Source organism: Toxotes jaculatrix, chromosome 3 (genome assembly GCF_017976425.1).
Source record: "Toxotes jaculatrix isolate fToxJac2 chromosome 3, fToxJac2.pri, whole genome shotgun sequence".
In the NCBI taxonomy this organism is placed as follows: Eukaryota; Metazoa; Chordata; class Actinopteri; family Toxotidae; genus Toxotes; species Toxotes jaculatrix.
The window spans coordinates 14,505,435-14,518,887 of record NC_054396.1 but is presented as its reverse complement, the minus strand read 5'-3'; the positions used below and the strand labels follow the sequence as shown (position 1 = coordinate 14,518,887).

Sequence of the window (13,453 nt, the reverse complement as noted above, 5' to 3'; positions counted from 1 at the left end):
TTTTCTTTTGTTGTTGTTCGCACTGATTATCATTTTTTCACAGACACAGTCTACATCAAAGTTTCTTTACACCCCAAAACAAACCAAATAAATCTACCACCAAATATGAACCCAGTACACTGGCAAAAAAAAAAAAAAGATACTATAGGACAAAACCTTTGCCTAATCATCTCAAACTGTGGTGCAAAACCTGCCTTTTGAGGGCATAGAGAAATAAATCTGTAAATCATTCTTTATACCGTAGATAAATATATGTGACTCAAGATCAGAATCAAACAAGCTGAGAGGAAATCAATTTGAAGTCAAGACTAACTATAAGGCCACAAAAACCCAAACGATCAAACTCATGATTTAACACACAATAGATGCTGAACATGAACAATGCACTGATAAGTTGGTGGAGTGAATATACAGAATGCTGTACTGTCGCCGGTGTACGAGTATCAGTACCCATGTATGGCACACAGAAGTAGTTTCATTGACAGAACTCTGTGGATTCTGCTGGTATCAGAGGTGACGCAGTCACTCGTCTGCTGTTCAGAGGTGAGTCGTGAACATGATGATGAATCTCCGCAAACTACGAGACCCACGTATTGATCTGCTTACCCTGCTTTCTTTCACCTAATTATGTCGACACGTCACAGAAATAAAGGAAAATGCATGTCAAATAAATATCATTACAGCCATTTATAGATGCATCAACAATATTCACATTCAGTGACACAGAGTTATCAGCAACAGAATCATGCCCTCCCCTAAAACCCTCCCCCGCCCCACCCCACACCCCCTGATATGCAAGTCGGAGACAAACACACACAAAGCGAGAGCAACCTGATGCAGTTTGAGTACTCATTTGGACACACAAAAAGGCAGACAAGCAGCATCTGTGCAGGTCGTGTGCGTTGTGTTAATGTGCAGGTTAACCTATATACTGCTCTCACATTAAAAGACCATAAAGCTGACTATACTGTTTTAAGCACATGTTGACAACTAATAAGCAGAAAGTGGTGGCTGGGTTGGTTTCTGCATCCTACTGTAAACAGCACCAGAACACAGCCAGGGCAGTTAGAGGAAATCTACAAACAGCATCAACATCCATGCAGCTCAGAGCACAGATGGAAAGGTACGCAACAACGTCAGCGAGATCTACCAGGACGCATGCAGGTCAGGGAGTCGAGAACGTGTTGTGCGTTTTAAAATATTTAAAAAGGGCGGCTTCAACGCTTCGGGTTGCCACAAGGGGAGTAAAAAGACGCCACAGATATCAAAAGATTTCCAAAATGAGGCAGTAAGAGAACGTGTTCATAATTAATACTGTCTGGACTGCTTGCACAAACACATACAGTACACATGTACACACTTTATCTGAGTATCAAAGTGCCTCAGCATTGCTCACAAATTAAAAAGGAAGAGCAAACCATTAAAGTGAATTATGGTGATATGAATCTGCCAGCTGTGATTGTTCTCAAACATGGCTCTGTTACCCCGCAGGAGAGAGAAAAAAACAACAACAAAAAACAGGAAGTGCAGCAAGCGTCTGCTGTGATTGCTTACGGTTAGTGTGCGTTTGTGTGTGTGAGTGGTTAAATATGGAGTACGTGAGAATCTGTTTGCAAGAAGAGCTGAAAACTATTAGAAACCTCAACAGACTGAAAATGAAAGCCTAAAGTCTCCCCATGACCCTGTTTCTTGCTTTGCACCTATCAACCAAAACCCTTGTGCCTAACCCGTACCCCCATCCCCCCAAAACAAATAAAAAGGTGGACGGGTGTGGCTGTCGGCTGCTGTTTCCAGCCATTTCCTCTTATTTCTTGTTCTTGAGTTGATTGGCCAGCCAATCAAGACCCTCATAGAGGCCGTCACCGCTGGTGGCGCAGGTGGCCTGGATGTACCAGTTACGGTGGCGCAGGGAGTGTAAGCCCAACTTGTCCGTGATCTCAGCAGCGTTCATGGCGTTCGGTAAGTCCTGTCAAGGAGGAGAGAGGTCAGTGAGGAGAAAGACAGTGCTGCTCCTCAGTCTGTGAAAGTCCAGGAGTCCAGCTTGTGGCTTGTTTTATTGTTTGTATACATTGCTGCATTTACTATGGATATGTGTGTATATATATGTACATTATTAGACTATGCAGTTGACAATTAAAACAATCGTTGAAATAATTTTTCCAAGAAAAACAACAGAAATTCTCTGGTTCCAGCATTTCCAGTGTGAAGATTTGCTGCTTTTCTTTGTCAAATCTATTGATTTCTATTTTTTTTTTTGTTGAACAAAATAAGCACTTTGAAGCTGTCACCTTGGGCTCTGTGAAACTGTGAAAATTTTCACATTTTATAGAATAACAAATAATCCACAGATAAACTGATAATGGCAATAGTTGTTACTTGCAGCCCCAGCAATGTGTTTGCAGTTACATGATAAAAAATGATATAGCAAACCTTAAAGGAATTGTTCAGTGTTTTGGGAAATACGCGTATTCGCTTTCTTGCAGAGTTAGATGAGAAGACAATTTATTAGGTACACCAGCAAAAGGAGGAGTCACAGTTTCCAACTGTAGGAAACATGTGACTGTCAGCGTTTTCTGACACTTTGTAGAAACATAAATTGATTGTGAAATAATCTTTGAATTTAGATCATCAATAATTATATCAGCTTAAAAAAGAAGTTGAATTTTATCTCAAAGGCAAAAAGGAAGGAAGGTTTATGGGAGCTGATCCTCCATGACAAGCCCGTTCTGTATTAATATGCACTGTGTATGTGTGTGTATGTACATGCAGAACTGTAGTGGTCTCTTGCCTGTTTATTGGCAAACACAAGGAGGACCGCATCCCTCAGCTCATCCTCAGCAAGCATCCTCATCAGCTCCTCTCGCGCTTCATTCACACGCTCTCTGTCATTACTGTCCACCACAAAGATTAGACCTGAAACAGCGAGGACAACATGCTAAATAAAATATTTTCTAAAGAAGAAGAGAAGTGTTCCTTCATTTAGGCTGATGTTACCCGCTGATTAACTCTGCTCACCCTGTGTGTTTTGAAAGTAATGTCTCCAGAGGGGGCGGATCTTGTCCTGCCCACCCACATCCCACACAGTGAAGCTGATGTTCTTGTACTCCACTGTCTCCACATTAAACCCTGGAAAGAGAAGCGAGGTCATACAACATGTAAAGCAAACACAGCAATCTATCACGCGTTTGCATGAAGATATTTTAATACTCTCTTAATAATGCACCTACCGATTGTTGGGATTGTGGTGACTATTTCCCCAAGCTTGAGCTTGTAGAGAATCGTTGTTTTTCCTGCAGCGTCGAGCCCCACCATCAAGATCCTCATCTCCTTCTTTCCAATGAGGCTCTTCAGCAAATTCCCGAAAATGTTCCCCATGATTCAGATGAGATCCTTAAACTTCAGTGCGCGTTTACAGTTGTGATGCTAGGTGGCAGTCTCAGTTGTTGAGCAGGGATAAATTACAAAGGACGGCTGAAAGGAAACAGAGCAAATAACCAGTTAGTAATGCTTTTCAGTGAGTTGTTACATTGCAAGGAAAACATCAAATGAATGACACTGATCTAAATTCTTAATATGCTGGAATAAAGACAGAATTATTAATAAGCAAAACAGTCTGTAAGGCCCTTGTTAAATTGCAGTAGCAGAAATGCTCCAGCCAACTGCTTCTCACCTTTCTAAAAAAAAAAAAAAAGAAAGAAACTACACCATCAGAAAATCTCACCTCTATATGCAGTCTCTAAGACAGGTGCAAAGCTATGCTAATCGCCCACAGTCATCATTACACCGAGAGCGAAGGAGACATGTCAGTGCCATGACTCCAGGCTACAGCGCAATCTGCTCAGACCCTTCTTGCTGTTTTTTTTTTTCTCCTTCAAATGCTAGCATGCAACAACGCCAAGCCCTCAGAGCACATTCAAAATGTCCCACATTACCAGGCCTGGCTTGAACACGTCCAGTAAAACTCTATCACAAAGCCACCTGATCTAGAAACAGAGACAGAGACAAAAGAAGACTACATTCCCTCTGTCGTCTAAATGATGCTGAGCAGTACCTGAGCATGTTAAAATGCTGTCCAGCATTGTAATTATTGTATGTCAAGTCCTGTCGGGTCAATTTTCTTTGTATAGCCCATGATCACAAATCCCATACTGGCCTGAGTGGCTTTACACCTTTGATTCACATACGGAAGCACCCTTCAGCAGTGAAAATGAAACCTTAGGAAAAGCAACAGAGGAGGGATTCTTCTTTCAGGATGCACAGACGTGCAAAAGATGTCATTTGTAGAGCGTAAGCAGAGATGACAAAAGTAAAGATACATTATTGGAAAAAACGGCAAATGGCAGTATCAGGTGAATAAAGTACAAACATAGATAAAAAATATGGATCAGAGAAGATGTCGAGCAACTTATAGAGCACTTGTAGAACCAGTGAGCGGGAAAAAGTTTTGAATATACAATTGCCGACACATAATATGAGCAAAATATATTTTGAGTATGCAGAACACACACTGCACATTTTTCCTCTTTAGACAACACAGTCTGATGAGTTGAACATGAGATGTGTTGCTCCAAACAAATGTATTCTAAATGCAAAAACATGCATCTTTTTACACTGTGTGCTGAAACATAGCCTATGTGAAAAACTATGTGAAAAACTACAGTGGCCACACATATCCTGAATAACACAGCGTGTTTTCTCTTTCATTTTCCAGTGTGGAGCAAATACAGTAGTTAAAGTGTTTAGTCATACGTTTTATACATTTCAAGTCCATTATATTTTCGTGTAATTGCGTTGATTTATTTAGTCTACAGACTCAAGTAAGAAATAGAGGCTAAAAATAAAAGACATCAGCAGATATGAACAGCAGCCCTGTCCATGGTGCTGAAGAGGATTAAGACGCTGTCAGTGCCTGACACCAGCTCCTCTAACACGCCGTGTTTAGCTAAATACGAGCTCTTTAAAATGGTGATATTATCAGGCAGCAGGGCCGCGACATGCCGGTCTGATAACGCTCATTCAGCCCCGGGTGACTCCGGTTACGTTAGCCGGGGATGCTACTGCAGGTAACGTTACCGCTATCCTGCCGTTATTAGCCGTGGACATCGGCCCCGCACAGCCCTCCGGTCCAGTAAACAGATTCACGCCTCGTTTCGGCTCACAAGCGAGATAACTTCCTTGTTACCGGATCTGTTATAAACTCATTTATCGGTTTATTTTAGCCGTAAACGTTGAGTCGATGAGACATGACGGTAGCTAGCGAGTATCTACCGTCCTGCTGATCCACCCCATTCATCCATCCTCAGCGGGCATCCTGATGCCTGCGAGACGCCCTCCGTCGCCCGGACAACACTTGGGCTACACAACCACCATGGGGCAGACACCAAACGAACTATTATTTTATCACCTGCTGGGACCTACGTGTATATTGTCGGGTTGATGGTGGTGCCAGTGTCCTCACTTACCTTAGCTGAGGAGTCCTCTACTGAACGTCTCACGATATTTTCCGGGGGACAGCTCAGCAGTAAATGAGATCTCGCGAGAGTAGATGTCAAAGCCAACCCAAGATTTTGTTGACAGTGCTGTTTTTGAAAGGACTCTTGAACAGTCAGGTTTTGTATTTCTATCAGTTTTTGGAAGACCGTCACATCAGTCGTGGTTTGTCTCAGGAAATGCATACGAATATTTGTATATTTAACAAACTGTTGCAGTAAATTGGTTCTGCAGAGGTCGGTGACTCTCTCCCTTGTATTTACTATTGGCCCATGTCTTCATTTTATAGGTGTCTACCCACCTACAGCCGCTCAGATAGTAATTTTCACTTATCAGTTATGGGCACATCAGAGCAAAAATAAAAATTAGAGGTTTTTGGGAACTGACTGTGTTACCAGCTCATAACTTAAAAAAAAAAAAAAAAAAAAAAAAAAAAAAAAAAATCCTAATTTTAATCTACCATGGACACCAAGGGTCCACCGTGGATGTTTAAAAACGTCATAGAGTGAGACCAAACACGCATTCTTCTTACACACATTCACATTTTGAAAGCATAGGTTTTACTAATAACATTAACTATGACACACACAAAACCAGGACCCTGAAGCCTGAAGTAGCTAAATGCCATTCATTCATTTTATTATCTCCACTTATTTTTCTAACCCTGAGGGCTGAATTTTTTCGGGGGATCACAACATTACAACATTTTAAAGTCACTTTCCATGACATTACATTACAATTATAATGAGTAGCACGACTGTATATGATGTTAAATGGAACTCAACTAAAATTACAATAGTAAGAATTTTGATGTTGTAACAAATATAAATGCTACTGAGCCTGACACCCTGTTATATAATGTTCCTGTTGTATGTGAGAAGTTACTGGGTTTCAGGAAATGGTGAAGTGCTCTTCAGTATTGCATAACCCTTGTTCAACATTTTCATCAACAAATGGGAAACAAAAAAAAGTCTCTAAACTTAAATACTGAAAAAGACTGTACAATCATTAAAAGAGCATCTCAGTGTGACATAATCCCGATTTCAGATGTTGCCACCCAATAACACTCATAATGACTTATCGGATCAAAATGATATGTTTTTAGCAGCCATTAGTTGTGTTAAACGCCCTCTTAGCAGCCCTCTTACCTACTGGAAGTGAAGTTCAAAACCTAACAGCATTCATGCAATAGTTGAATGTGGTGATGGGGCAAAATCATAGATTGAAAAAAAAATTCTGTGGTTTATCGGAATACACTAATCTACTTCTGTGATCTGAAGGAGGAAGCACACAAAGATGAGTCACTCATTTCTATTTCAGTGCTGCACTGAAACTGTTGTAATGTACTGTTCTCTTCTATATGTGACCTACACATTTGCTTTGACAAGTTTGAGGATCAAGGTTCATAGTTAGAAAGGAATAAGAAACATGGTACTTCAGCCTGGCAAGCAGTGTGGCATGAACACCGATGCATTTATAATTTGATGCTTGTTTGAGTTAGCACCAGAGCTTATCTTACTACTACTTATCTTACTAACTTACTAACATATGAGCATGTGGCATAAATACTGCAATCTTTGCCTGTCATACTTGTCATGACATCCTGCTTGCAAACAAAGCGTTGGGGGTTTGAGACAGTCGGTGACTGAAGTGTTTGTAGTTTTTTTTTAAGATCATTGTTGCAGATCAGGTTGATAATGTGAGAAGTAATTAGCTGAGTCCTTGAGCAAACATGTCACCCCTCACTGAACACAATAGGTTTAGGATTACCAGGAAAGTCAGTGTATCAATCTGACATGCATAACTCTGAGTTTGATGTTTTAGGTGGTGATAGAAGGAAAGTGAGGGAATTATGATGTTGGATAGGTAGATGACACAAAGGTTTACTGAACATCTTGTGCTAATTAAGCGTCACAACTGCGCTACATACCTGGCTTGCTGACATTTCATGGCCCCTGTGAGAAGGTTTTTTGTCAGACTGTGCTCCTACGCTTAACCGAAACTAAGTGATGAAAGTAAGTGAAGGGTGAAGAAAAGCTGTGAAGCATCTCCTGTTCTTACCGAATTAAAAAATCCATAAGAATTATATACCGGATTATTGGTTGATTATACAATCATTGTAACCATGTTATATTTATTCTGTTTTATATATTTATGGTGACATATAAATAGATTTTAATTTTAGGTTTCGATTGGACTTTTATTGGTTGTTTGATTAATAATGCAGGTTTCACTTTAAGGCCCCTGTTATTTTTCATTTATATTGTGATTTAGTTGTATGCACATTATTACCAAACAAATTAAAAATGAATGAATGAAAATGAATCTATAAAAGTAAATATGCATGCAAGTGGACATGTAAGATGAATGAATATTAATGAACTATGTTTACAAAGAGTAGGATCACATTTAGGTATATTATTTTAAAGGCCCTGAGAGCATATTTGATCCATTTCCAACAACATGAAAACATTTACTACAAAAGTTATAATAGTTTTAGTGATTTATTTATTCATATGTATTTATTTATTGTTTTGTCCTTGCTTTCTTTACGGGTTTAAAGTGGGTGGGCTAATTTGGAAAAAGATGTCACTTGTTTTGTGCATCAATCAGAGTTCAGAAACTTTTGAATCAAAATCTGATGAATGAAGGTGGGTTGTTTGCTAGGGTTGCACACACACACACACACACACACACACACACACACACACACACACACACACACACACACAACTTTAAGTTATTGTTGCCTATTTAGCCATGGATATGTATTGCTGTGGAGAAACTATTTCTTTGAGAAACACGTTTTCATTTACATCATGCACGTGTTGCCCTCTTATCACCTTCACATTTCTGAAGTCAGGACCATTGGGGGGTTGGCGGCGGAGGGGGCGACTGGCAGCGACGTGGCGTCTCTACAGCAGGCTTTAACCGGGCATGTCTGCTCCTGACAGGCTCCGGCGCTGAGCAGCAGGAGCAGCAGCAGAGGAGCCGGCCACAAGCTGCTGTGCTGCACAGCACCGCCCCCCAGCGCCTCTGCAGAAACACCGCTTCCGCTTTCCACCCACGGCCGCCTGATGGGATGCTGGCGGAATGTATGAGGCGGGCTCTTCAGGGAGACCCAGGTGTTGGGACAACGTCCACGGGCTGCTAGCCCTTATCGCTTCAGTATTATAACACATCAGCATTACTTGGTGCTGAGCCATTTTGGACAGGAGGGTCGACGGGCAGACTGTGCAGCTCGGCTTCTCTCGCTCTCTCTCTCTTTCTCTATCCCCGCCGCTGTGTGTGTAGAAGAAGGGCTACACGGAAGTTGTTGGATGGCAGCTCTTTTCCAGAAGTTCACAATGAAGACCAGCGTTGTCCTGCTCCTGCTCGCAGCTTTCACCTGTGGACTCGCACAGGGAGAAGAAAATGCAGTCGAGGAGCTGCAGGTGGAGACCTTGGTGAGTGGGACACATGTGTTCCAGTGTAACACAGCCCTGCTGCAGCGAAACAACAGCTCTAATGCAATAACACCCGCTTCCAAATAAATGCAACCGTGTTAACAGTCAACTCCTCTGACCCAAGGTGAAACCAGAAAGTTGCTCCCTACTTTCCAGCATGGGAGACACGCTGCAGATCCACTACACGGTAAGACATTTAAACAGTAACTTATTCGCGGTCAACTACACGAGTGTGTGTGTGTGTGTGTGTGTGTGTGTGTTTGTGCATTTGGCAAAGATGTGTAGATTTGAAGGGCCCAGCTGATGTGGCACCGTCTGCACGAACCATGTGGACACCGCTGTGTCTGTTCACAGACACACTGGGGTTGAATTTGAATAACAAAAAACATATCTGCGGTCATCAGCTGAGTGAGTTCTCTGATTGAACACGGGACATTTAGTGGTTTTAGTTTGTGTGTGTGTGTGTGTGTGTGTGTGTGTGTGTGTGTGTGTGTGTGTGTGTGGTTGATTTGGTTGTGTCTGATGTGTGAGTGCATCGCCTCTGCTTCTTACTCCGGAGCGATGGGGCGGTGCAACACGTCAGCAGTTAACAGCTCCGTGTGTCGGTGGGCAGCACTACTACTAGTTCATCCATGCATTATACTACTAGTTCATCCATGCATTATACTGGAGGCTCGTAGTTTTCAAGTCCTCACCACATGTTGATCTTCAGGAATTAAAAACAACAACAACAACAACAACAACAACAACAACAAACAATCATTTTTATGATATGAATTTCAGCTGTAAGGCTCTGCAACAAAATGTGTACATGACAGGTCGTTTGCTCATTTGCCCCTCATGCTATTAAAATGCACAGTTAGTTCCAATATGTGCCTCTCATATACCGGAGCCATGGAGACAATCATCTGTCCAGTCTTTGAAAAACATACGTTTAACATAACTAATGTCAAACTTCTGTGCTCAAAGTACTTCCTGAATCCTTACAGACTCCTCATACCATCTGGTTGAAAGCGTATTCGGTTTACTGCATGATTTTAAAAAAAGGTTTTAACCATCCAACACATTATTAATCATTCATATAAAATAATGTGTTGATATTTTTGTTACAATACAGTCCCAACCTGACAAATGGATTAAAAAATAATTTTTTATCTGAATATTTTTTCATCCAGATGGATGGAGACGAGACCTTGACGATATCTGAAATACCTTTATAATGGTACTAAGAAAGAAAAAAAACGTAAAGATATTTGCAGTATTATTCAGAAAATCAGATGCTTAGGCCTGTGACTTGAATGTAATACACGAGAGGCACAGATTGAGGCTGAAGCACAGAATGCAGTGCAAACAAAAGAGCATAAATTGTAAGATGTGTTGCATATACAGGTTTTACATGAGGTTCCTTTTTACTATGGCAAAAAAACACTCTTCCTGGGGTTCATGTTAAAAAATATGCAATACAATCAACCAATGCTTACAGACATACTACATTCAGTACATAACACAGCCACAATTTCACTATTTTACCAATATAATAAAATAACAAGAAAACCAATTAAATCTCCAACTGAATATAACAGAATTTGACAACTTGAGTAGAAAATAAGCAAACAAGCAAAAGTCTGTGATTGCTTTTTATTACAGATGATCTGAAATAATGACACACAATGACAAACCTTGACTGCTAAATGAATATTTGTGATTTTAATCACATTTTAAACAAATTTGGTGAATTACTGCAGGGCTGTGATAAAAAACAGACATGTATGTGTATTGTCTACTCCAGGTGTTTAATTCATTGAGATCTAGGCCAATCTACATACATATATTATTTCTAGTATAAAAGCCAAAAATGTTTCAATTTATTTGTACCTTCCCCTTACTTTTACTTCCTAATTTGAATATACCCAAGTTTACACACACAAGTGGCTGTTTTTTTAAAATAATTATTTAAAATGCTTTTAAAAGTGAAAAAATATAAGGTATATATGGGTAAATAGGTAGGATAGGTAAATATCAGGTGTTTAAATTTTTTTGGAAACAACATTGTTCAAAAGTGTTTCACATGATGTATATCCAAGGCTGTGGGTCCTTGACTGAAAGTAAAAGCATGTGAAAACCACAATTAAAAAATTAATTAATTAATAAAAAAAAAAAAAATCAGTTCTTTAAAGTATGCACCAAATACACAAAGAGCTCAAATTTAAACAAACTTTCACTGTCCAGGGTAAACTGATGGATGGAAAGGTGATCGACTCATCACTGTCACGGGACCCTCTTGTTGTCGAGCTGGGGAAGAGGACAGTTATTGCTGGTAAATTAACAAGTATTAATAGTTTTGTCCACGTTGTGTTACTCAATCAGCAACTGATTTCATTACATTTGAGAGATAACTGCAGCCTGTTGTGTAGCCGGCAGCGTGCTTGCTTTGCTGATTGACTTTCTCTGTCTGATTTTCTTATCAGGCCTGGAACAAAGCTTGGTTGGCGTGTGTGAAGGGTAAGTGAAAAAAGTAAAGGTTCACTGGGGAAGAAAAAGCTTAGCAATAGATTCAGCTGAAAAAATACCACAGTTAATGGTTTTTTGATAGAATCTGAGAAATGCTGCCTGAGTAACTGTGTTTTGTATTTCTTATTCTCTTATTCAGGCAGAAAATCAAAGCCACTATTCCCTCTCACCTTGCGTATGGGAAAAAAGGCTACCCTCCTACTATTCCAGGTACTGAACACACAAATCAATACACAGTGAGAGACACAAGACGCAAGACCACACATATACTACAGCACAGGTCTGGGTGATAATAAAATCTACATAACATTGTTAATGAGAGTATTTTCAAATACATATGTGTAATATTATGGCACATGTATGCAGATCGAAAAATCAAATCTGTGTTGAATGCAATAAACTCAGTTCCAATGCTGCAGTATATGTTTGCACATTAACAGAATCACATAGAGTCTATGTTTTTAATTTGTAACAACAAAAATAAAAACTATCACTAGAGTCATCCTGTAAATATACGTTGACCATTTTTTCTTTTTTCAGTGTTTATATAGCATTATATATTTTATTTTATGTTTCATATCCTCATTTATTAACATGCACACAATAGAGATAGGTGTTAATGGCTAGTGAAACAACAAATACAGTTGCTTCCTTACAGGCACAAGGGGTAACTGAATTGTTTCATGAGTATTAAAACTGTGTGAATCATATGAATCATTATGGTCTTCACAGTCGCCACATATCAACTCAATATGTGAGAGTTTGGAATTAAATGTTAGACAGCGGTATCATCCACCCGTGGGAGGTGCCGTAGGACTTTGGTGCATTGTGGACTGGGCAGCAGTCGCCCCCACAAAAGCATCAAATCTTAGATGCTTAACCCCTAAGACATTGTGTATATCACACTTTGCTGTTGCAAAAAAGGCTACCAAGCTTTTCACTTCATGTTGTACATGTATGTAGCTGTGCATTTTTACAAAACAATGAATTTAACCCTGATCTGCCCAAGGTGATGCTGCCCTTGAGTTCGAGGTGGAGGTGATTTCTCTAACGCAGCAGACGCCGTGGCAGAAAATGGTCAATGACGTGTTCCCCCTCGTGTGTTTGGCCCTGGTGCCCACTCTGCTTGGCTTGGTGGGACTTTACCTCTACAAAAAGGCCAACGACCAGAAACCGAGCAAAAAGAAGGCAAAGGACAAGAAGATCAAGAAGAAATAAGGACAAGGCACAGAACTATTTAAATAAAATTTTTTAATTGTATTTTTTTGTTATTTGTGTTTATTTAGTATTAATATGTTTTAATAGGTATTAAACTACTCACACTCACAACTACTCACTAAAAGCAGACAGATTGAGCTTAACTATTGACAAGTACATTTTAAGTAACAGCTCAGCTGCATATTACAGGACTGCAGAATTTTAAATGTCTTTGCTATTTTAGATGGTGGCTCTATCACAAAAAAAAATCTTGTAACAATAAATCATTTTAGCAGAGATGGTGTGATCAGTAGTAAAAAGATGTTTCTATACAGCAACAGGACATTATGTTAAAGTGCAAGGACATGAATGGTAGAACAGAATGCTTCACCGACATGACGCAGCAGCTCACATGAACCTTCTGAACAGTGTTTTTCTTTAGGTCTCACGTGTGAGAATCGACTGAATAGTAGTAGAGAGAGTGCAACTGAATAGCCTTATGTAGAAAATGACTACCAAGAAGATGGCATGTTATTAAGAGTAGCATCATCTGAGGGATTTAACTAAAACTGCCTTATTTTTTTGAAGAAGACCATCAGTGAAGTGTTGACAGATTCCTCTAATTACACTTGCTTCTCCTTTTATCAGTTTATATATAGGATATGTAAACTGATTTTTTTTACCTCACTATATGTATTCAATTTAATTACTTGTTATTTAGAATATTAGATTAGAAATACAACATACAGTCAACAAATAAATTATGACTATTTCTATGTTAAGATAAGATTCGATTGATCCCTGGGAGA

General features: G+C 39.7%; 2 protein-coding genes across 2 annotated transcripts; one reads left to right on the top strand and one right to left on the bottom strand.

The window, feature by feature from the left end:
* Positions 1-806: 806 nt before the first annotated feature.
* Positions 807-5,480, bottom strand: arf3b (ADP-ribosylation factor 3b). The gene is made up of 5 exons (XM_041034279.1): positions 5,463-5,480; positions 3,228-3,471; positions 3,016-3,126; positions 2,789-2,913; positions 807-1,966 (listed from the first exon to the last, which is right to left on the bottom strand). Exons 2-5 carry the CDS (start codon positions 3,373-3,375, stop codon positions 1,805-1,807), a joined length of 546 nt encoding a protein of 181 aa, XP_040890213.1. The 5' UTR covers positions 3,376-3,471; positions 5,463-5,480; the 3' UTR covers positions 807-1,804.
* Positions 5,481-8,542: 3,062 nt separating this feature from the next.
* Positions 8,543-12,707, top strand: fkbp11 (FKBP prolyl isomerase 11). Its single transcript, XM_041034278.1, has 6 exons — positions 8,543-8,936; positions 9,061-9,123; positions 11,166-11,253; positions 11,405-11,438; positions 11,587-11,657; positions 12,457-12,707. Exons 1-6 carry the CDS (start codon positions 8,811-8,813, stop codon positions 12,663-12,665), a joined length of 591 nt encoding a protein of 196 aa, XP_040890212.1. The 5' UTR covers positions 8,543-8,810; the 3' UTR covers positions 12,666-12,707.
* The last annotated feature ends 746 nt before the right edge of the window (positions 12,708-13,453 follow it).